Below are 24,542 nucleotides of genomic sequence, written 5' to 3' on the forward strand. Positions count from 1 at the left end.
GCCAAGTTTTTAGGATCTTTTATGTCACATTATGGAAAACATCTTCAAAGCAGGATTTTTCTCCAAGTTTTCTTCTATTCTGACATGTACCATCCCAGAACTTACTCAGCAGTTGGAAATCACAGGTCCCACAGCACTTATCAGAAACAAGAGCTTTTGTGCATGGTTTCTCTGCCTTTGGGCTTAATCTCATGCTTCAGTCTGCTTAAGTGGCATTGAATCTAAGGGTCCTTCACTCTGCCCATAGCCAAACTAATTGCCTTCCATACATGTAGAATAACACAATTATACAAAGAATGGCTCTTCCAACCTTATCAAAGAACATTCTTCCTCTGCTCAGGGGAATCATCAATCAGGAAAAAACTAACTCTCCACTTCTCAAATAGGTCTCCTATTGCATTGAGAAAGGGAGAGCAAACAGAAGTGTTGACAGATAATCACAAGCTATTTAGTTGATGTCATGTCCACAGAAGGAATGTATCTACGTTGATAAAACAAGTAACTTATTAACTGTTGTGGATAAATGTATGTCAGGATTCATTGGAGTGATTTGACAAAGTACATAAGGATCTAAATCCCACTTTGAAGAGAGATTTACGGCTTTACATTTTATCCCCACTGGCAGCATGACCGGAGATGAAACTTCCATTGATTGGCTTCAGTGAGAGTTAAAAATAAACAAGATGAAATCCTCTGGCTGTCCAAGATCACAAAGGAGCTCTTTCTGCTCTGGAGAACAAAATATCTAACTTTGGGTTATCTTCTGCGCTCATGTGCTGGCAATTTTTCCGTACTGGATGAACATTTCCACAGTATTGCTGTCACAGTTTAAACTGGTGTAGAAGATGAGTCTTTATCCATGGTGTGCTTGAGCAGTTGGTAGGAGAAAGCAATCCCAGATTGGGAAAGTGGAAAAATTAATCTTCGAGCTATTGTAGTTCACTGCAGGGGAGACACCTTTGCTGTGCAAAAATCTCCTACAGATACCTACAGAAATGGAGGGTGGAGGGGAGAGTAGTACTGGAAAAACACTTAGAGGAGAGGGGTGATACCATATCACCAAGTAACTCTGTTGTGACTAGGGTACATAGCTGGATTCCCAGCTCCTGACATTATCATTCCCTGGAGCATACGAGGCTCACATCTTCTCACCAGCTGGAGTCCAGGCCATTCCCTTGACCAGCACCAGCTGGTCTCGTCATCCCATAACACGGCCTGTTCATGGACCCAAGCCTGGTGCGTTCATGTGGTGTCAAACTTGAATCAAGGGCCACAGGAGAAGAACATCTTGCCTACCAGGGACAGAAGGAATATCCCGTTCACAGCCTGCAATAGGGAGGACATCCATTTGTTCCACATGGCACACTTTCAGAAAGGATGGCTTCCACCACTTACACCGAGTGACAAAAATCAGATTACCTGGTAGCGAAAAACTATACCTACCAGGTTAGTGACAGTTCAGATATATGAGCATTATTTATAAGTTACCAGTTTGATCGGGGAGAACTAACTGGAAATTTCTGTACTAGGAATTCCCCCCGCAGATCACACTTAAGTTGTTCTCATGGCTTTTAGTGGTATGAAAATTAGACGGTTAGTAGAAAGGCAGAAAGACAGATGAATATTTTTTAAAATAAAGTATTACTGAATTGGGGGCTGGTAATAAAGAGGGATCTGTAGAGAAAATCTCACAAGGAGTGCAAGAGAAGGTTTGACAGATGCAGGGGAGCGCCAGTGACTGGCATTGTCAGAGCAGTTGTGTATGAGAACAGAAAACACAAAAGTTCATCTCTGGGAAGGATGTATCAGTAGAGTTAGACGATGTAAAGAAGAATGGATGAACACTGTTGTTGTGTCTTGTATACTCTCAGCATGAATTTACAGAGGCATGATGGAATTGCTTTAGATAGAAAAGGGGGAATCTAATTGTGAGACCTCCCCAAGGACTTCCTGCACGCAGAAGGCCAAGGAACAAAAAGCAGGCTCGCACAGCTGTGCTTTCCTGATCAAATCTGTGTGTGAAGTGTAAGTGTGCTTACACACCTTGCCAGTGGTAAATTAAGAAATGCAGTAAAACATAAGATGATCTGGTTATTATTTTCAGAACAACTCTCTCAACTGGAGAACCAACTACATAAAATCACATCTTCTCATTCTTTTGAACCAAATCCTAGCACTCTATATTAAAGATGTTTCCTTCTTTCCTGAGAAAGAGACCTGTAATCCAGTCACCTCAGAAGGGTTCACAGCTACTGCAGCCAGCAAGTAGCTGTGGACCTTCCTGTTTCTCATGTCACAGCATCCCAGCTAGTTAGGATTTGATTGTTCTTCTCAAGAAAAGCTGTTGTTAATGTCATATTTCCATTTAAATTGAAACTCTTACATATATTTTTCAAGGTTTCTGAGCAGGTAAACCAGGCATGATGAGATGCATTAATTAACATGTAGTACAAGGAATATTTCCATCTTGGAAGTCTTGGGGTATATTTAAAGCTTGTTATACTAAATTGTATCTATTATGCCCGGTTTCATATTTAACCTTAGGTTTTCACTTCCATTTTTACAAATTGTTATTCTTTCAGCTAATGCTGCTGATAAATATATATATCATAAAACCATCCCTGAAGGCAAAAATATGCCCTGCAGATATGACCTGCAGCTCTGTTGGAATTCAGGTAGCAGGTTTGATTCTAAAAATTATGCATTTCTTTCAAAGCAGAGGGCAGAGACTGACCCACTTCTTTTAAGAAACTTGTAGTGTATAATTTAAAGACATTTTGGCATGAAGGAGCCCTGCTGAAGGAAGTTTCCCAGCATCAATAAAAATGAAAAACTATCATTTCAATACAAAATCTCACTTGAGCGTTGGGGGAATAGCATACAATTCAGTGACCTATTGCAGTATTTCAAGATTGTACGTGGTTTCTTCAAAAGTCCTAAACCCTCAAAGGTCCTCAGCACTCAACTTTCAAAGCCCTACTCTTCCACACTTCATTTTGAAACCATCTTTATCTAATTATATTGAGCTTACTTTTTTACAGTCATACGAAGACAGGTTTTTGCTGATGTCTCTTAATTTAGACATAGAAAAATACATTTTTGAGTCTGTGATTTGGGGATGGGGGGTGAAAGGAGGGCGGAAGGGTGGAGAATGATGAGGATTTAACCCTACAAACTATTGTCCCTTGCTGAAGCTCAGCAATGAGAAGAAGAAAGAAAGAAGGAAACTGCTCAAGAGCACATCAGCTCCTCCATCACGTCACTGAGTGCTCTGCAGTGGTGGGTGCCCATGGAGCTTGTCAGGTGAAGATGTGCAAGAGGTGAAGGCCAACTATGTGACCTAGGAATGAAGGAGGTCATCCTGACTGGAGAGAAGCAGTCAGACATGGGTTTGAATGAAGCTTGCCTCCACCACAAGCAAATAATTAAGACCACAGGCTATTAGTGACTCTCTCTCCTCCTGCCTCTCTGGGTGGACCTGAGAAACTCTTCCCCAGCAGCATTGTTCCTGAGCCTTCCTGTGCTCCTGGACAGGGATTTCTTGGGTAAATTTTTTAGCTGATAAATTCTCAAACAGATCTTTCTATAGGATCTGATCTAACATCATTTCACTGGCCTTACTTAGAAAGAATGAACAACTAATGCATCATACCTGAAAGTAAGAGATTCTGACCATATTCAGATTAAGGACATGTAAATACTGAGGAAAGGTCCAACAGCCAGGGCACTAGCTAGGAACACACAGCCTTTTTCAAAACCTGCATCTGCCATAGTTGTTTTGTAATATCAGGATAAGCAAAGTTAAATTAAGCTCTCAATGTAAGAATATGTCATCTGTAAATGGAATAAAAGGGCTTTTTGTCCTCACAAAAACACAAGTGCTTTTAAGAAGAGGAGGCAGCTTAGAGCACTTTGGTAATTACTAAATTGATAATTACAAAAGAACCGAGAGAAGTTTTGGTAACCAAGTATCTCTAAAAAAAAAAAAGTCTTTTGCTTCATAAAGGCAGCAGTGGAGTAGGTGGGTTTAATGTAGCTTTTAAAAAGCCTTGGTAAGTTTAGTTTCTCAGATAATTCAGCTGATACTCTCCCACAGCTGAGCCTGCCAGTTCTGTGGGTTGTAGAGATAGCAATGTTTGAAGCTCAGTTACAACTACCCACCGGCTGAGCAAAAGAGCTATCAAAATTATTTCACATAAAACTCCCAATTTTATGCGAAGTAGACTTCAGTAAAGAAAGTAGTAACACTTCTTAACTTTCAATAAACTCATATTTTTATACTTAAATGTCCTGGTTGCCAGCTCTGATCATAGTCTGTAAAACTTTGTATGCTTTTCTTAAAACTCCAGGTACTGAAGACAAATAACAATGCAAGAGTTACAGCTTTCATGTAAAAGCAGTAATAGTTTTCTAGGCCCTTGTGGCTGCACGGGAGTCACTCATTCCAGTGGTTTAAAGTTGATGGTCTAATCCCTCAGTGTGGAGAGACAACTAACGATTGGGAAAACCTCAGGAAGGCAATACTGAAATTTTACCCAGATGATCCAAAGGACCGAGTTCATGCTGCTCTCATTCTGTTACGTAAATGATGTAAGAATCCTTGTTACATAAGCCAGTGGAGTCACCTCAGGGACTGATTTGGCACAGTGCCCTCAGTGTGTAGTTTGGGTGGAACCGAGCAGCTCAGAGGAGACAGCACTGCAAACAGAACTACCTCTTTCCAGGGACTCTTTCTCCTTGTATTCATTCAGTGCCTTCTGCAACAAGCAGAACACTGTGCAGCAGTCATGCCCTGCACATATGCATGTCAGACTAAACTATTATAAAGTGAACATTCCATTCTCTGAGGTTAAAATCTGTTTATTCATTTCCTTGATGTCGATCTTTGTTTCATTCTCACTGTACAAAACCCATCGTGCGCTGGCAGATGAATCACTGAACTATTGTTGCCTTTTAGCTCCTCTCTGTGAGTGTGTAAAGCACTACACCAGATGATGAGTGTTCTGAATCACAGTTTCTACAGCTAAATCTGCAGTTCATTGCAGGGATAGACCATGGTATCCCCGGGTCCCAATCAGTCCCCCCACTATCCGGATCATCACACAACTCGGGGTCATTTCTGAGGCCACAAGGTAAGTTGTAGTTAATGCTTAACAGAGATTCTTTAACAGATTTTATGCATAAAAAACCCAACAGTATTTTAGCAATAGATGTGATTTGTAACCATAGCACACCAGTCTGTTGAATCTTAAGTCTAAACATAACCAACAGATGAGAACTTTTAAAAAAATTAAGATGATTAAACTAGGAGTCAGAAATTAATATAAAATAAAGCTATTAAATGCATAACATTAAGCAAATGCTTGTGATCTAACATCCTTACCGCAGTGTCATTGGTGGTAATGTACACCAACACGTCTGAGTTGTTTCTGCCATTAATGTATCGGTAGCAGTTCCACACGCAGCTTATCAAGTAACCCTGCAAAGAAAAGGGAATTATTATTCTGTGCAGAAAATAAACCATATGTATTTTTCTGCTAGAGCATTTAAATTCTTTTATAAGTAAGAATATGAGCCTGAAAGAAGCATGGGGCAATCACTTTGCTGGTTGCAGTGACTATAAGTGCATGTAGGGGCTCTGCGAGTAACCTGACACCGTTCCTCATACTGATAGAGTTAGGGTTGTACAGTCTTACAAGGCTCCAGGGAGACCTTACTGTGGTGCCTTTCAATATATAAAGGAAACTTGTAAGAAAAATGGAGAAAGATTTTACCAAGATCTGTCATGACAGGACACGGGGCAAGAGGTTTAAACTGAAAGAGATTTAGTTTGATGTTTGGATTTAATTTGGATATAAGGAAGAAAATATTTAAGATGAGGGTGATGAGACACTGGAACAGGTTGCCCAGAGAAATCATGGATGCCTCATCCCTGGAAGTATTCAAGGCAAGGTTGGATGAGGCTTTGAGCAATCTGATCTAGTGAAAAATATCTCTGCCAACAGCAGGGGAATTGGACTAGATGATCTTTAAATGTCCCTTCCAACTCAAACCATCCTTTGATTATATGGTTTTGTGATTATCGATATTTGTGTGGCACTGCAAGCTGCTCCATCTAGGCAGAGATACTGCAATCAAGATCTATCCGAATGAAATTTACTATTCTGGATATTTAGTATTACACCATACTTAATGTAGACTAAATATTTTGAAAAGAAACTGTTTCTTTGGGCCTGGGTACAGCTAAAGTAACATCATTTTGTGTATATAACATCCATTTTACTTAAATGAGCAGGTCACACATGCTGGCTTGCTTTCTTATGCCTCTCTAGAAATAGAGATATGAGTTCAGTCAGACACCTTGTTACTGTCATGGGATACTGCATACTGGCAGTGGTGACTTTTACAACATGAGATGAAGGTACAAGTTAGACTGACAAAAGAAGAGGTGCTGCAGATGCCGAATGTCTCAGGGACAGCAGCAAAAAGTAAAGAGAAAACAATTTTGGATTCCTCCATGGTAAGGATGTTTAAATACTGTCCACTAGGGATTAGTAGGAAGTGGAAGCAAATCCAAGCAAAAAAAGGACAAGCATGCTGGGGACTGAAGAATCATCAAACAACTTATAGGAAACACTTTTTGTCTTGTGAGTGTAAGCCTGGCCCATGACTACATCATGATCCTATATATTGTCTGCATTGTTTCAATACTCTGTTTCACTTGATTTGACATGAAATCAATCTATTCCATATGACTGGAATGGCCTGGGGTCTTCCTATTCTTACATACCTAGAGAAAATTGCCAGTGTAAAAGTTTTTATTGAAATCTGAAATTATATCTGACCATTTATTTGCTATTATAAATATTTTTTTCAAGTACAAGTAAATAAAGAACTGTTACTGCAGCAATAATCCTACCATAATGACCATAAACTTCACTGGTTTTTTTCTTGGAGCTCATGTCACTCTGGGTAAGGCTGCTGCCTGGCAAACAACTAGTTGTTTCCAGTTTTCTTTGAACTGGTTGGGCAAGGGACTCACATCCATCAATTCCTTCACCATCAGGAGACGTTCCAGTTTGGCCAGCGTGAGATGAGCAAAGTGATGGGTAGGAAGACAGGAGGCAGTAACATATGTGGAGGAGCCGTAGTCAGATCCTCAGCATGCCAGGGACTAAGCAGTTTCCTCTGCAGCTTTCTGCTTCCCACAGCGTCACACATGACAATGACAAGAACAATGTGTTTTGATAGTGCCCAACTTGCCCAACTTATATCTTTACTTTGTAGACTCTGCATAGCAATTCTTTCACAAACCTAGCGCGTGCAAATTAAACTGCCAGCACTGATCGGATTTGCATGTGTGTCTCACTCCGAGTGAGTCATACTTTTGTGACTCACTTGCACTGATGACCTTCCAAAAGCCTCTTATCCTTCTGAGCTGCCCTGTGTTTCCTCCCTCCCTCTCCAGAGCTGTCACACACGAGCTGTGTTTTTCAGGATGCCACATGACTCCCTGATGGCTCGCTTGCAGATCAGGAAGAGGTTTTTTCCACCAGGGCTGAGCTGGCTGAAATTCATTAAGTTTGCTTCCTCTTCTTTATGGCACCTTACCGGATGACTTGGAGGCATTACAGACTTTGACAATACTTTTGACCATCAAATAGGGAGAGCAAAAGGCTTCTGGAATGAGCTGAGTCCCAGTGGAAGGTTAGACTGGCTCTACAGCCTGACCTGTGGGCTGTGCAAACCTGCCCCAGGCTAATGAAACAAGTGGACTAAAGGCACATACATGGAGAACCGCATCTTTCCCAGAATTAAATAAAATGCCATTGTTAATTATAAATAGCAGTAAGTAGTTCAGTAGTCTTCAATGCACAGATCCTAGGCACTGAGAAAGGCATAAGAGCCAGTACAGAACAGAGACTGGATACAATATATTTCTGCAGGAACAGCTCATCTTTAATAAGAAATCCTTTACATTAAGCCTATCTATTTGCAAAACATTTTCTGTACTCCTGTTAAAAGTCAAACTGAGGGAAGCCGTGTTTTGGCTAATAAAGTCTTATCTGGGACAAGCTAGTGGGAGACTTATTTCTGAATGCTCCCATTCCGTTACATGTGGTGAATAAAACACATTTAACCCCACAATGAACCCCTACAGCTCTCCCAGCTCTAATCAGCCCAGCTCCTGTGCGCACAGGCTGTTTCTCAGTGGGTGAGGTCTGTTGCAGCCCTGGAATTAAAGAGGTCATTAGCCAGCACACACCAAATAATTGGCCCCGAGACACTGACCCAGATACCGCTGAAAGTGGCGGCAGCTCAGAGCACGTCCTTGTCCAAGTGCTTTGGACATGTGCTGCTGGCCTGTGGATTGTGAGTCATGGAAACTTGTTTTCCTCAACCTGCAACTTCTCCTTTAAGCTTGTTCCCAATCATTGTTTTCTATTGGTACTGCTGCAGCGTTAAATGGGATTGCTGATTCAGTTACCAATTTTTTCCCTGAAAAAATTGGCTGAGGTTTCAAATACTGCTTTAAAATGAGTGGCTGGACACACAGTATATAAATATATCGATTTTTCTCTCAGGATACCAATGTCCACATTTGGAACAGGCCCTACATAAAAGGGATTGAGTCACTTCAGCTTAATCCACCCTCTGTGGTCCTCCCACACACCACAGCACAGACTGCTGACAGATTCCTTTTGTGGGGGTGGCAGGGGGGCAGCCCCAAGGAGCCACCACATGAAAGGACGGGTGCATGAGAAGGCTTGAATGTGGAAAAGAGGCACCATAACTTCTTCTACCGGCTTTCAACCTTCCCCTTTGAGTGGTGGGAAATGACTTGAGCTCTTAAGGAACTTCAACCCACAAAACTTTATAACCCCGCATCTTACTGTTGTTACTGCATGTGCACTTGTTACACAGCGTAACGACAGTATTGCATGACTTCTGCTCGTCAGACATGTGCCTGACCAGCTGACCGACCAGCATCTTTGTGGAAATTAAAGGCTGCTGTATCCTGCTGTTTCCTGTAGCACAGCAATGCAAGTCTGTGCAGATCTGGGTCACGGCAGCCCTCTGGGCAGCTCCTTCACTGGTAGCAAGTGCAGGGTGAGTGCAGCAGAACCGACAGAGCCTCCTCTGGTTAGGAGCGATCTGTACTGAGTCCCATCTTGTTCTCCAGCTGCTTTGACTTTCTTGTTTACAGAGTTGGGCTGGTCTTCAGTAGTTGAAGAAAATGAGGTAAAGATTTCTAAACAAACTAAAATTTATATGAAGATTTCAGAAGGATGGTAATGGTGAACCAGTTGGTCACGTGTATTTCACAGTGCTTAGGGACATAGTTTAGTGGTGGACTCGGCAGTGTTAGATTAGTGGTTGGACTCAATTTTCTTAAAGGTCTTTTCCATGATTCTATGGTTGATTCTATGATTCTATGACTCTATGTTGGTGCTGCAAAAGGAGAGACAATGGGTTGCTGTGCTGATGAAATCTGTAACTCAGTCTATCTTCTCAGTGTGCTACCATGTTGTAAGTATAAAAAAGATGTACAAGAAACCACTCATAATTGCCAAGAAAAGCTGTGACTGATAAGAGTTAATAATTTAAAACTAAACCACTGGTCTGCAACACTTTAAATGCCACCTTCTCTGGGCCAGGACACCATCTGTTAGCTCACAGTCACACACACTGGGGCATGCAATTAAAGCAAATGACCCTTACTTCAGAGATGCTTCTCCTGTAAGTACCCTACCACCAGCAAGCCCAGTGCTGGGACCTGTCCCAGGCTTTTGCGGAACAAGTGGCAACCTTGTGGCCCTGTGTGGTCCATTCTGGGGAACAGAGCTCGCCTATTGTGACTCTATTCACGGTGCCAACTGCTGTTCCATCGCCGCTGTGGGACAGTTTGAGACACTGGGGCCATGTGCTGCAGGTCAGGGCTGCCCCTGCCGGGAAGCATCTCCTTGGGCTGAGACATGAAATCTCTCAGAGTGAGCACAGAACTTCATTCTGCATCACCCTTTCCCATCTGCTGAGGACATGCAGAGTGGTCTCATCTCCAGGCTTAACACCTTGTACATGCAGGTTATAGGCATATTATGGAGACCAGGGTTAATGTTCAGTTTGCTGAAGACTAGCCTGTCCCACTGAACTGGAATACCTTTTGGCTGCCCCACTGGCAACTACCTCTTGCTACCACCTTCCAGAAAGAGAAAGGCCAAAAAAAAGAAAAGAAGAGGCCATAATCTGCAGCTGCAGAGTGCTCAGGGCAGTCCGAGGGACAGGTTTATTTTGATTATGTTTGTGCTCACCTGACCTAGCTCATTTGGGCCTGAGGGGCTTTGACCATAGTGGGGAGAGGGAGGTTGAAGCCTCAACCATTCTGTCACAGCAGCTAGGGCTGGCCAGAGGATGCTGAGGCCCCGTTCCCCAAACCAGCTGCAGAAGACGGTGAAATTCAAAAGCCACTGTGTTGGCTATCTGCTATTTGAAGTCCTGTGTACATACGCATTATAAATTTATATGTATATTATATACATTATACATTTATATACATTATAAACATATATATATTATAAATGCATTTGTGCTGCTGAATGTTCTTCCTCAGCCAGATAGGAAACACCTGTGTTTCATGGTATGTAACTGGCTTAGTTACTACATAAACGCCATAAATGGAATAACACATTTTGGTCTACTCTGAAAAAGGTTCTGTGTGAAACTGCCTGAAATATCCATTAGCTGCTTCAGATCCCAGTAAATCCTAAGGACTAAAAAGACAAGTGCTTGTGTGTGGTTAGCTGGCTTGCTTCCTACTACCCTCTCTTGTCCCTCTTTTCACAATCCCATGACTCGAAAGCACAAACCCACCATCTAATACTGCTATATCTTGATTTCTGCTCAATAATGTTTCCCTTTGCAAGTAACCTCACCCAAACCAAAAGTGTCACGATGCCAAATGTTCCTGAGGAATTACGTGATTCTGTTTCATATTTCCCACCAGTGGACTGCAGCTTTTCCTACTGTAGCTTTTCCTATGTTACAATTTTGGTTTCTCTCATTATATCTAGTCGAACTCGAGAAGGAAAGGGAGCTCAGGCTTGTTTTTATGCAGAGTACCTTTTCAGTTTCAGTATGTAAACACACTACCATCTGTTAAGTCTATCAGTGACAAAGTGTGATGCATCTGATAGTGTCCAGTTTTCTTTTCAAGGAGCAGATTCCACAAAACTGCATAGCAACTCTTCTGGAAATGCAAAAAATTAAAATGAAATGCTAATTGGAATTTAATGTGTGTTTCTGTGCGAGTCATATTTCTTGTGACTCCTTTGCATGATAATATTTTGCTAGAATGTGCATTATATGAGCTGCATGTACTCCTGGAAAAAATATTTATTAACCACTCTAAAACAAATTGATTCTTTTAAACTATTAATTTCTTAAGTTTCTTTTTTTCTATAGTAAGTATTTTTGCCATTCCAATTTTAGTTGCGCTTTTTAATAAGCTTAAGATTTCCTGAAATACCAGGCCTATCTGAGGTTAAATCAAGCTAAATTTAGAGAAATTTAATGAGATTTAGAGAATTTAGAGAAATTAGAAAATTTTAGAAAAACTAAAAAAAAAAAATAGAAAAATTAGAAATTAAATTTAGATAAATTTAATGAGAAATTTAAAGACTGCATCCCTTGTGGAACCTAACATATCTATATATTTATTACATTCATACACATTTCTTAAAGGTGCAAGCAAAATCAACTGTATAGCTGTGAACAAATAAAGCCAGAAGGCTAAATTGTACTTTTAAATCACAGAAGTGAATAGCACTTCCAACAGCACCTTAAAATACCCTACCTGTCTGGGGTTTTTTCTCAGTTTTGAAGTAACTTCAATAATCTAATCTACCTCTTTTGCCACAGTAACTTTCCCTATTAATGTTGTTGAATGTGTCTGAAAGCAACACCCCTTGTGTAATTGTTGGCTCTTAGTGACTAGTTTAATGTAACATGTAATTGCTCTGCAGAGGAAGCTCAGGAGCTATTCTGAAATAAAAACCAGCACTAGAGATACAAGAATGGTAACACTGTGCTGTGAGAAGCTTTCAGAAAGGTGGAAGAAGAGGACAAATATACCAGAATACTTTCCAAGAGGCCCAAGACTCAAGCGACTTTTTGCATACCTTGATTTGCCTGATCTTACTCTTAGCTTCTTTTGAACTTCTGCCCTGCACAGTGGTTGGGGGCCAAATTTATTGAGATCGGATATTAGGAAGAAAATATTTTCTGTGAGGGTGGTAAGACACTGGAACAGGTTGCCCAGAGAAGTTGTGGACTCCCTCTCCCTGAAAGTGCTCCAGGCCAGGTTGGAAGGGGCTTTGAGCAACCTGGTCTAGTGGGAGGTGTCCTTGCCCATGGCGGGGGAGTTGGAACTATATGATCTTTAAGATCTCTTCCAAGTCAAACCATTCTATGATTCTATGACTCCAGCAGACCATGAACCTGGGGCCGTGGTTTCACACTTTCCAGGTGTGCTGGGCAATGCTACATCTCTTCTTCATCTGGTACCTGCCACCTCCAGCCCTCTCACTCTTGAGGTTTGCATAACAGTAAATAAATTATCACTCCCTGTGCCCTCTCGCTGCCTAGTGTGACAGTCCTTCATGTTATTCCTCCCAAGAATGGTTGTTTGGATCTATATACCTGCTCTACAACATCATTTTTGAGATAGGGAGCCAGAAGTGAATGCATGCTTCCAGAGGTGGTAGGCATCAAAACTGGCAAAGAAATATTTAGATTTCTGGGGGTTTTTTCTGTTCTTTTATTAATATTCTTACCATTTGGTTTATTTGTTTGACCTGAGCAGTAAGATAATATTTTCACAGGTTTATTTCTTATAGCTACAAGACCCCTTTTCCAGGTGATCATATATAGTTCAGAGTCCTCTGCAGTGTCTGTGAAACAAGATTGTGCTTCCTCTGTGCCCACCACTTACAATTTAGCACCACGGAGTTTGTCTGCCATTTCATTGCTCAGTCACTCGATGCCATGAAATCTTTCTGCAAAGCTTTCTTGGCTGATTGTTTCCCTGTTTTGAATGACATCGCAGGAATATGATGATATTGTTAGATTTCTTTCCCTTTCCTAAATGTTTTGTGAATGTGCTGAAGAGCATGGGTTTCACTGTTGTCTCTATTTCCTAGCTACAGCCTGTGAGATGATCTTTCCTTTTGTCACTATGCATCTTAGGGTGTTTTAAAGCTTTTGGTGTGAGACTCTGCCAAACACCTTTTGAAAAAACCAAGAAGTCTGTATCAACAGGCTCTCCCTTGTCCACTGGATGACCCTCTCCTTCAAAGGATATATGTGCCATGAGCTCCCCCCTACAAGCATGATTCCTCATTGTAGCCTATATGTTCATCATGTGTTTCTCGGTGAGATTTTCTGCTCTTATTTCCATAATGTCTATCACTTTGCTTTGTGTAGCTGTCAGGTTGTCTGGTCCATAGTTTCCTAGACCTCTTTTAAAGCCAGGCCTCCTGGCAAAGGACATTCCACCCCTGACCAGAAGTAGGCTTTATACAGAGTAATGCACTTACCTTAAAAGCCAAAATGATACTTATGAAAAGGAGAATAATCACAACCAGACACGTAGGGTTCACAGACGTAATTTCTTCCTTGCAGGGAAAATTGGAGGGCTGCATAAGGAAAAATAAGCAAAACACTGGAAGTTAATCTCACGAGTCATTTAAGAACCATTCAATTAGTGCACTCTATAATTAACAGCCTACAAAACTTGCTACTAAGAAGTTGGGAACTCTCTGCACCAATAATCAGTTTCAGTAAGTTTAGCTGGAACAGAGACTGTGCTGCCAAACATTTCCTGGAGGGCTGCGGGATTTGCTTTTGGCTTTGTATATTTTGTGGGCTGCCTTTTCCTTTGTGCACATTAGGTTTGTATCTGACACAAACCAGCAAAGGACATCTCTCTGGGAGCTTTGCAGCAGGAAATCTGCCACCTTGGGCAATAACAGCCAAGTCCTGTACTTACTAATCATTATACTGGCACTGGTTGCCAAAGACGAATGGCAGCTCATTCCAGAAAATCAAAGCAGGAAAAGTCAGACAACAAAATCCTTTCACCTAAATGTTTGATCAAAAGGCATTGGGTCTATTCTGCTCCATCTTATTTTGGCTAAATTTGGACTACTTCTGCAGGAGCACTCATTAGCACTGCTGTCCAAGTGCATGCTCCAGGAAGGCATGGGTCCCATAGGGAAGCAATGTCACGATTTGAAATCCAGATGTGTTTCAGATCCTTCTGTTATCTCATACATGAAATGGAGGTAACCAAATTACTCTACCTATTTAGCATAGGCTCCAGTGATTTACAACTGTGAAACACTTTACTGACTGAAAAAACACCTCTAAAACATTTTACGGTATTTGTTAATGCTTAAATAAAACACACCCTTTAAAATGAATATTCCAAATTAATTTCGAAATATTGCAAGGCACAAGTTCCTCTTTCAGTTAGAATAAACTGTTGTTCACAGGCAGAGCTGTTCTCCACAAAAGGTAGCTCGAATGCAACAGTAGCTCATTACAGCCAAATGCATTAGCTCCTTCCACAGACAACCCCCTTTTCCCTTACAGATCTAATTGCTTAACCAGGCCAGCTCTGCATCCTTGTCAGGACAATTAACTAGACCAAGCTATAACTGTATTCGTAGTGATGATAGTGTAAATCCAGAGTAACCCCTTAATGCCCCTTATACCAACACTCGGCCCAGTGCATCAGAAAATTATCTCTTTTTTTTTGGACAGCTGCTAGTGAGAATTGCTCTTTATTTAGCGCTTCCATGAACTGTTTGGAGAAGTTAACATCAATAGCAGCTATAACTGTTTGCAGATAAATGTTACATAAGCACATTTTCTGCTTCTTGACAGCAATGCTTCTGTTCCTGTACTGAATTTCATGGCTGAAGTTTTTATCACATTATTTTCTTTGTCAAGGTACAGCTTTTGTAGGAAACTAGTTTGCTATAATTCAGTAAGTAAGTGGTTTCTCCCTTTTTTTTTTATTTCACTGAAGGTTATTGCTAAATATAGTGGATGTGGTCACCCAGAGACCAAGAAAGCCAGAGTATATGCCAAGAAAAGATGCACCAAAAAATAAACACAAACCTTATATGCAGGAAATTTACGTGTTAATTGCACAGCCTGTCCTCCTGCTTGCAGGAGGGAGGCCGTGCACGTGGTTAGAGAGTCCAGTCAGTTAAGGATGATTACAGTAAAACTGCCCCCAAACAATTTTTTTTAGTACTGACTGACCATTAGAAAACTAGTCAAACTGTTTTGTGAGTGTAATAAAAAACTCCTAGTGAGGTTTTGGTCCTTCCACACTTCAGATTTTGGGAACCAGGCACTGGTCTAAGACTGGATGACTGCATACTGGGGTCTTGGCCATAACCTAACGGCCTGTTCCCAGATATCAACTCAACTGGGAATTGCCCAGGGGCAAGACATGGGTGGGAAAATTACCAAAGAAATTCCCACTACCTTGAAGAACAGGAATATCTGCTGGAGCCATAAGCCCTGGCCAAGTTTGGAAGTAGCACTTGGACCGCCCTAACATCAGCAGTGTTTCAGGTGAAAGGATAGTAATTCAGCACCAAAAACACCAAACCAGGAGCAGATGCTGCAGTTTGTCCCCTTCAGTTTTCTAGGTCTCTATGCTGAAGACACGCAAAGTGTAAGCAAGCCCCAGTGAGGCGGTGGGTGCTGCACCCATGCAGTGGTCACCCCCACCCACAGGTGCCTGAGAGATCTTGGTGGGGGGTGTGAAAACTGAAGCTGGCCTCTCCTGGAGCTTCCTAGCTAGCTGTGTGAAACAGAGAGCTCTCAGGCGTGTGATGAATCATGCAGGGGCATTGGATCAGCATGGAAGAAACGGAAGAAATTCCCTTTGTTTGCTAACTAGGCTAGTGGCACCTGCCAACGAGAAGACATTTAACACTGGCTTGCCCAGGCTGGCCAACAAGCAGTCTGATCTTGACTCATAACTACATATACCCTCAGTGCAGTAAGAAAAGCAACTTATAAAACCTGCAGCTTCTGGTGAAGAAGTAGGAAAGATGGTAGGAAGCATCTTGGCTGGCTCCAGGTTCACCTGGTACAGGCATCATCATAGAGCTGGTGGCATCAGGAGGCTCTTGGGATCCTCCCAAGGCAGCAGCTGCTCCCAAAATCTCATTCACTCTCACCCCAAAATAGGTGAATCAAAGACTCATTGCCCTCTACTGACTAAGCTAAAACATCGATGTTGGTGTATGAGGTGGGAAGAAAAACTGTTTTCCTGTGCTGGGGGTTTATTCTCCCATGGGGAGACCAGTAGTTGAAATCCTGCTGCTGGGGAGGTCCCAGGCACCAGGCTCAGTGTTGCGGCTTCTGGGGAAAGTTCAGTGCCAAATGTTATGCAAGGTTTGATGAAGCTAAGACTGAAATACGGCTGGCTGGGAAAAATCAAACCTGTCACTGGAAATGTAGGAGTGATTTTGCAGCAAGATATGGTGAAATTTTCTCTACAAACAAGAAGTAGTTGTAGTGGTGTGGTACCAGCATGCTAAAGTCATAGCTAAAGTGTCATTTTTAGCCTTGTCACAGATGTGGAGAGGGCTGCATGCATAATAATATACCTAATGAGCTTTCATTTAAAAAAAATTACTTATACATAGCAAAGCTCTATCAGACTCTTAAAAAGAATTTAAAACTTGCATGAAATGTATATTTCTACCGCATCAATACTGTACAAATGCACAAGAAGAATAAAAAGTCCAAGGCTGAAGCCCTTTCTCATTCCTTCAGCCTACTTGCATAACCTTTCACGTTTTTCTTCCCCTAGAACTGCAAAATAGCCATTTCAAAAGATAGTATGGCTTCTCATTCAACAGTTACAATCCTCAGAGTATCAGAATCTTGCAAAATGGAAAGAAAACAGAAACATGTCCGGAGAATTTTTAAAACTCTGCTATGAACTTAGCATTACTTCCTCTTCAGAATTATAAAAAGGCATTTAAAAAGTCAGAAAGTATGTTCCCTTATTAAGCTTTAGTTTATAGGAAAATTTTCTTTGCATTTAATCTCTTTTACATTCTCCTGACGTTTCCTCTAGGATTTAAAAGTATGTTTAATATCACCTAAATCATTAGACAGCAGCATTGCAGGTAGTCCCATAGTAAAGCTATTTAATATATTTTGACATTTGCTTTAGATGAGCAGTAATAGACCTGTAGCTTAATAATAAACAAGTTTGCATAATTCAGTTGCAGACTAGTCTGTTCTCTATCTCTGCTTCAATTCATTTTATACATTGTTATCAGATGACAGAAGACAAAGCGTTTAATTTGAAGGCTTTAGAAAGCCCATATATCAAAGATTTAGTGCGGCTAAAGAAAAGAAATATGCTTTAAGTCAAATGGTTTTAGACTACTACTGTTCCAAGAACCAAAACGTTTTTTATTTTGCACATGCTGGGTTTACTTTATGGGAAGGTTTTTGTTTCTCTAGTAACAGTGATAATGACTAAGGGATCCAATATAACCCTTAGAAAGTTTTATCACACGTGATCACCATGCAACATTTCAAATGCTAGTTTTGTAACATCTACTTATTTTACATCAACATTTGTGCTGAGATGCTCTTATAATTTATGGGAATTAAGTGGCGTAACTGTGTGCAGCTGGGTATTAAAAGGCAATAAAAAGTTTCAAAAGACACTTTTGCCTCTGAAAGAAGCAGCCAGTACAGGCTGACATTACCAAATAACCTGTGAACACAATGTTCTGTATTTTACAATTGCAACATTTTCAACTGGGGCTCTGAGAGGTACTCATTCATTATCTTGCTAAAAGTACATGGAAGGTTTCACAGTAGCTCATCACTGGTAGACTGAAATCTGGCAGATGTGCACCGAAGTGAATAGGTAACATAATTCCAGATACTAGCATAGAGAAGTAGAAATTGTTGAAAGCACATAGTTTTCACCTTAGAGCAAGGAAAAAAAGTTCTTTTGAGACAACTAAATATATGCCATTACCTAATGCGTACATTCTTACAGATATTCAATAATGGATTTGAAGAACAATTGAGATTTTTCATTTCCTTTATGGAATTGTGCTCTCTAAAATATCATTCCCCAATTTCAAAGCAGTTTTAGAGGAAGAAAAACTGTAAGAACCCCAGGAAGAAACATAAGCCTTGCTTTCTGGCAGACCTCTGCAAAGGGGGTGAGGGCAAGATAACTCTAGGGCTTAAGTGTAGATCATCAGGAAGTATCACACTCAACTGTAATGATTCAGGTTTCACCTACAGGGGTGCGTGTATTAACTGCAGTCTTGTTCTAAATGCAGTGTTTGAGATGACAAACCTGCGTACCACAAGTATTGTTAAAAGAGGGGCAAACAAGTCCATGGGTATAAGCCTGTTTAACAATACCTGAGTACTAGCACTGCACTCACTGATGATGTTATTGTTAAAAATTTGAAAAGCTTGTTTCATCTCGTTATGTGTCTGAGTATCTGATACCAGTGGATGTGATCTTCAACTCTCCCTTCCACTTTTGCCCCCTCCAACAGAGCGTATTTGCTCTGAACCAAATGCAACAGCCCTTTGCCTTTCCAGGCAAAGGTACCGCGAGTTCCCGCTGACCTGCTGGTTCTTGGGACCACAGCTAAGACATAGGAGGCACAAAAAGCATCAAAATATCTTTAAAACTTTGTTGAACAGGTGGCATTGACTAAAAAATTCATCACAGCTCTTGGTAGTTTTTGCCAATCACTCATCTCTGTTGTGAATGGTAAAATAGAAATGACTCCTTGTTTCTAATTTAATTTAATTTGGACTGGCTTTTAGCTACTCATTATCATTAAACCTCACATCTAATTTAAAGAACTTTTTAATACCTCATTTTTCTGCATATGAAAACTCCAATGACATCACCTCTTGGTCTCCTTTCTCAGTAAATGAAGCAGGAAAAGCTGATTGTCTCCCATACTACAATGTATCCAGCTTTTATATAGGTTTTGCAGGAACTCTTCTGCATGTTCTCTGAATTTCAAGCATTGCTCTTTACAACCAAACACCATAAATAGACAGATGAAACCCATGTCACCAACTGAGAAGGGAAGACTCTTTTCCGTTACTTTTATTGATGTGTTTTGTTTTTTTTCTATCCACAAATCTCATGAGCAGTTTTTGCAAATGCCAAAAACCCCCAAACAGCTGGGGACTCTTGTTGTGTTGCTTAGTTCCCTAGAGAGCTTACAAGGTCACTGCATCCCAGGTACAGTTTTTGATACTACATGCTCATCTGTGTTCCTCATGTTTTTAAATCTCTTTGTACTTAGCAATGTAGCACATATTAATGACTGAACTCAGGTTCTCAGTCTCTGGTTAAAGGGTTCATCCCATTATTTACTTCTTCATTAATCTCTGTGTCAGACATGGGTTCTATCAGAAGTGATTTTGCTGGAAAAAGTCACAAGTATTGCCTCTAGGAAATGCAGAGATGTACTCACTTTGGGCAATGCAGGAGTAGGATCTTTCAGAGGACAGAATCATAGCATTGTTTAGGTTGGAAAAGACCTTTAAGATCATTCAGTCCAACTGTTAACCTAGTAATGCCAGGTCCACCACTAAACCATGTTGCTAAGTATTTTATCTACATGACTATTAAATACCTCCAGGGATGGTGACTCCATCACCTCCCTGGGCAGCCTGTTCTAATGCCTGACAACCCTTCTGGTGAAGAAATTTTTCCTAACATCCAATCTAAACCTCCCTTGGTGCAACTTGAGGCCATTCCCTCCTGTCCTATCACTTGTGACATGGGAGAAGGGACTGACCCCCATGTCACTACAACATCCTTTCAGGTCATTGTAGACCTGTAGTGAGAAGGTCTTCCCTGAGCCTTTTTTCCAACCCCAGTTCCCTCAGCTGCTTCTCATAAGACTTGTTCTTCAGACCCTTCACCAGCTTTATTGCTCTTCTTTGGACACACTCCAGCACCTCAGTGTTTTTCTTGTAGTGCGGGGCCCAAAACCAAACACAGGATTTGAGGTGTGGCCTGACTGGTGCCGAGTACAGGGGGACAATCACTGCCCTAGTCCTGATGGCCACACTATTTCTGAAACAGGCCAGGATGCTGTTGTCCTTCTTGGCCACCTGGGCACACTGCTGGCTCATGTTCAGCAAGCTGTGAATCAACACCCCCAGCTCCTTTTCTGCCAGGCAGCTGGATGACAGGATGGCAAAGAACAGTTAGATTAGGCTCTTGCTTACATCCTTCTGTTAAAGGACTCGATCCCTCTATGCAGTCAGACAGGCAAAGCTCTCCCAAGGCTGATGTTAGCCTTTGTGAATGGCCTCTTGGGTACAAATGTTATTAATGGAAATCAGGAGGAGAGTGAAATCTACTGTGGATTCCTGGAGACCTTCCTCTACTCAAAATAGAAACTCGTTGGCAGATGGTTGGCTTGACCATGACCCTTTGCAATCTGCCAGCAAACCTCTCCTAATCCATTTGATACATCCATTATCGATCTGGTGCTTTATTGTTGCTCCGAGCGTCACGCGGAAAAGTCAGATGTCTCACCAAAGTCTATTATGCCCCTGCTCATCTTTATTGACAAAGTCAGTAATCTTGTCAGTGAAAGAAAACAAGTTTGCCTGCAGGACTGATTTTCTGTGAAACCGTGCTGGCAGTCATTAATTATTCTCCTCTGGTCTAATCCTTTATCAATTTACTCTCCTCTCATCCCTTCTGTTATAATTCTGCTTGGTAGCAATGTCAGGCTAATCAGCCTATAATTATCCTGGAAATCCCCCTTGCCCTTTTGAGCACTGACAGTTTAGCACTCCTGAAGTCTTGTGGCATTTCATTACCAGTCTGGAAAATGATTTACAACGGCAAGACAAAATGTGTGCAACCGGAGACTTTAACGCTCCAGAGCTGCAACACAGCTCACAGTGGTGCTCTGCTGCACCATTCCCAATATCTTCCAAGGCTTCCTCTTCATATTTCTACTACCAAAGAGATTATTAATTTTTTTTTATCTGCAGGAACAACTGTGGCATTTTGGCAGACACAGTGAGAGAATTGTCTGTTCTTTGCCCTTCTAGTGAGCCCGCTTCAGATGTGGCACCCAGCCTGCTCCTGTTGCCCTCAAATTCTTGCACAGTGACCAAGACTGAATAAAACCTGGCTATGCCTTATACTCTGGGAAGGGGTTCAGGGAAGATCCTGCAGCCACACATGTTCTTGTGCTGCCACAAGAGTACAGTTGGCACAGATGCACAAAAACGAGGGACTGAAGGTGAAAGATGGGCAGGAGGACTCCAGCCAGTGCTAGGGCCAGCTTCAAGCACTTGCCAAGCTATGGCTGTGATTTGCTCTTTTCCACTCATATCTCTGAGAACATTTTGAATTATTCCTCTGCTTTTCTTTCAGTGTACTATCAGCTGTGAATGCAGGCGAGTGTTAAATAAGTGAAGGATAACAGGCCCCTGATGCATCCCAGCTCCCGCTGGCTTGACACGTTGCCTTTTCCCACAGATTTATGTGGCTACTTATCTGCCTGCTATTTCTCATTACCTGTTGTTTATACTGTCCTAGATAGTTTTCCATCCTCATAACAAAGTTCACAGCCAAACTATTCTGTGTTCAGGTATCCAAGGCTGATTTTCAGAGACTGCTGCAGCACTGGCTTCTTCAGAGCTCTGCAACTCCACCTGAACCCTGCCAGGCAGGGTACGTGGTCCTGTGATGAGGCAGAGGCTGGTGGGCTCTTGTCTTTACTTTAGGTGGTTGCAACCATGTTTTGCAAGCTTATGCAGTACTGGCTATAGATGTTTGGCCAGAGTAAACCATGGCAAGAAGGGAGCCTCTAGTTGTCCCTAATACAGGATCCGAAAATATTTCCTAGCAAACCCAAACATTCAATACATTGAATCAAACTCCTGCCTAAAGAAACCTGTGATAAAGCCACCAAATATATTGAAAGGAGTAAAAAAATATCCTTGAAAATAAGCTACTGGATATGAACACATTAATTCTGAATCCAAAAGAAATTACTTATTATCTGTGTTTTCCAATATGAGCCTCACTCTAAATGAAAAGGTGCTGAAAGCTTCCATGACACTGTAAAACTCCAGATCTCTGCACAAATAGAATGTACCCTTGCAAGGATGTGGAATATAGACTAGCAAGGATTTTCAAGGACGGCATAGGAAGTACACAGGAAAATGTTGGGTAGAAATACAGGACATAGAGTGCACCTTGCACAGCTTTTTCCCCCAGAGCCCCCAAAGTCTTGTGAACATCAAGTCATTTACCAGCTGGTGGAGGTAGTCCTGAATTGTGCTGGGATAGACAAGTACACTGATGGCAACCAATGTGTTGAGAGCAAAGTCAAAGATCTGGTAACAGAAGAAAGGGATGATCCAAGCTGCATGTTGCTAAAAAGGAAATAAAAAAACCCTCATCAGCCACAAATTAAAACAGAAGGATATATGTCTTCTGCACTAAAAATAAGGAATATTTGACACAATATGGTGTTAAATCAGCTAAAAGAAATATGGCCTTCAACCAAAAGGGTTGGCCAAGCCAGGTTGGCCAAGGCAGTTTGGCTGCTTAGCTGCTGTAATATGTGTGGTGTAAGACCCACAACTCATTATACTAGGACATTTATAAACTACGTGATACTTTTTTCCTCCTAATTATTAGGACTAGTACTGGAACAAACCACAGATTTGGCAGATGAATGGGAAAAAATTCCTTTAACTTTGGTAGGTAGTTCAGTTCTCTGAATCCACATTTTGCCCAGAGCTTACTCATTGTGAAACTGCAGACAGTTAACACAGCTGTGCAGTCTTCCTGCCTGCAGCATGGGGCCCTGGGATACCACCAACCTAAGCAATCAGTTCTGCTGCCTTTTTGACTTCTTTTCCCTCTCCATTTTCAGCTAAACAACTAAACAAGAAATTGTCAGAGAGTAATCTTCTTATTTTTTGTTTCTACAGAGTTGTATAGTTCATTTGTTTCATGTCTTCAGTGAACATAATGAATTACCTTATATGCACCATATGTAGCCATTGCACAGATCAGAATCATGAGAAGAGAAATTGCTGTGGCAATGCACATATCTGGAAGAGAAACACATAAAAATATTTGCACATAAATTCAGAGCTTGGTTCAGTTATTTTGCCATCTACCTTGTGCAGAGCATCTCAAAGGGCAGGGTGGGAAGTGGGCGGAGATAGAGTGCGGTGCATCATTCAGCCATTACCATAGGAAATCTCCAGCTCCTGTGGGAAAACTCCTAAATATGAGAAGCAGACAGTGTATACACTGTACAAGTCTCCGCAGCCTGTATGAAGCTCTGGAGATGCCATAATTGGTTTAGTTTTTCTGAGGATTTTCAAAAATCCAGAGCAGTCTTGACAAGAAGACTGTTTTGCCAGTGGTCATGACATCTGTAGTTAGGAGGTATCTGCTTTTCTGCACAACAGATTAGTTTTGCACTAATAGCTGCTACATATCACTGTTCACATATCTCTAAAACCTCTGGAGAAGGAGAAACAAATTTTTAAAAGCAAAACTGGCAGGTGGAGGCATCTTAGATCAGAAATAACATCTTGGAAATTTTCACTTCAGCCAAGAATACTACAGAGATATACAGTTTATTAATGAAGAAGTATAACTGTCAGGAAAGATGAAGTAATAAAGGAAGAAAAATATTCTTTAAGGTTTTGTTTGGAGTAATTATAGGACTCCTATCTTTTTCTTCTATTGCTGCTCAGCTTTCAATTAACTTTTTGTTATATTTAAGAAGTTCCTAAGCCACGAACAGCTGGAAGGAGATCCTGGGGGAAAAAAATTACATACGCTTCATCTTTTCATATACATCTCCCGTGTTATTATTGGAGGCCATAGTCAGGATACCAGAAGTGTATTTCTGAACCCAAGCTTATAGTGAGTTTGGGAGTGCAACTAAACATTGCAACTACTTTTCCAAGGGCTAAGCCAGTGTACAAATAGGCGAGAGATGTCATGAGGTACATAGACACGACTTTAGAGATCCATCCTCTGGTGGTATCTGTGCGGTACCTGATGTTCACATTGATATCACTAGGTGCATTTAAATTACCTGCCTTGATGAGACATTTGGTGGACTCAAGACACACAAATGCATGATGATGTTCAGGCTATTCACTACCCATCATCACTGCCTGACTCTGGAGGCATGCGAAGTGTGAAGATGCCTTCATTTAAGTCCAGCACATGATGAGGAGCATCCCACAGCATGGGACAGTACCTCCACCATCAAAACATGGTCCTGGATATGTGCCCTGAAACCTTTACCAAAGTCCCTGAAGGGTCCTGATCTGGTAGCTGTGGACAGGTCTCATGTATCACCACCAGGCAGCAGTGCAGGTTCACCTGGGTCATGGGTGAAGAGGAAGGACAGACATTGGTTCTTGCCCAA

General features: G+C 41.4%; 1 protein-coding gene across 1 annotated transcript in view; it reads right to left on the minus strand.

Annotated features, from left to right (window-relative positions):
- The window catches only part of LAPTM4B (lysosomal protein transmembrane 4 beta), a 60,914-nt gene that overhangs the window by 13,307 nt on the left and 23,065 nt on the right, over window positions 1-24,542 (minus strand). The window contains exons 3-6 of the mRNA XM_009875825.1: window positions 23,126-23,199; window positions 22,390-22,512; window positions 13,596-13,694; window positions 5,384-5,479 (exon numbers count right to left, since the gene is read on the minus strand). Of these exons, the coding sequence (XP_009874127.1) occupies window positions 5,384-5,479; window positions 13,596-13,694; window positions 22,390-22,512; window positions 23,126-23,199 (392 nt within the window). The remainder of the gene's footprint in view (window positions 1-5,383; window positions 5,480-13,595; window positions 13,695-22,389; window positions 22,513-23,125; window positions 23,200-24,542) is intronic.

The sequence above is a fragment of the Apaloderma vittatum genome, unplaced genomic scaffold, assembly GCF_000703405.1.
Source record: "Apaloderma vittatum isolate BGI_N311 unplaced genomic scaffold, ASM70340v1 scaffold2709, whole genome shotgun sequence".
Lineage (NCBI taxonomy): Eukaryota > Metazoa > Chordata > Aves > Trogoniformes > Trogonidae > Apaloderma > Apaloderma vittatum.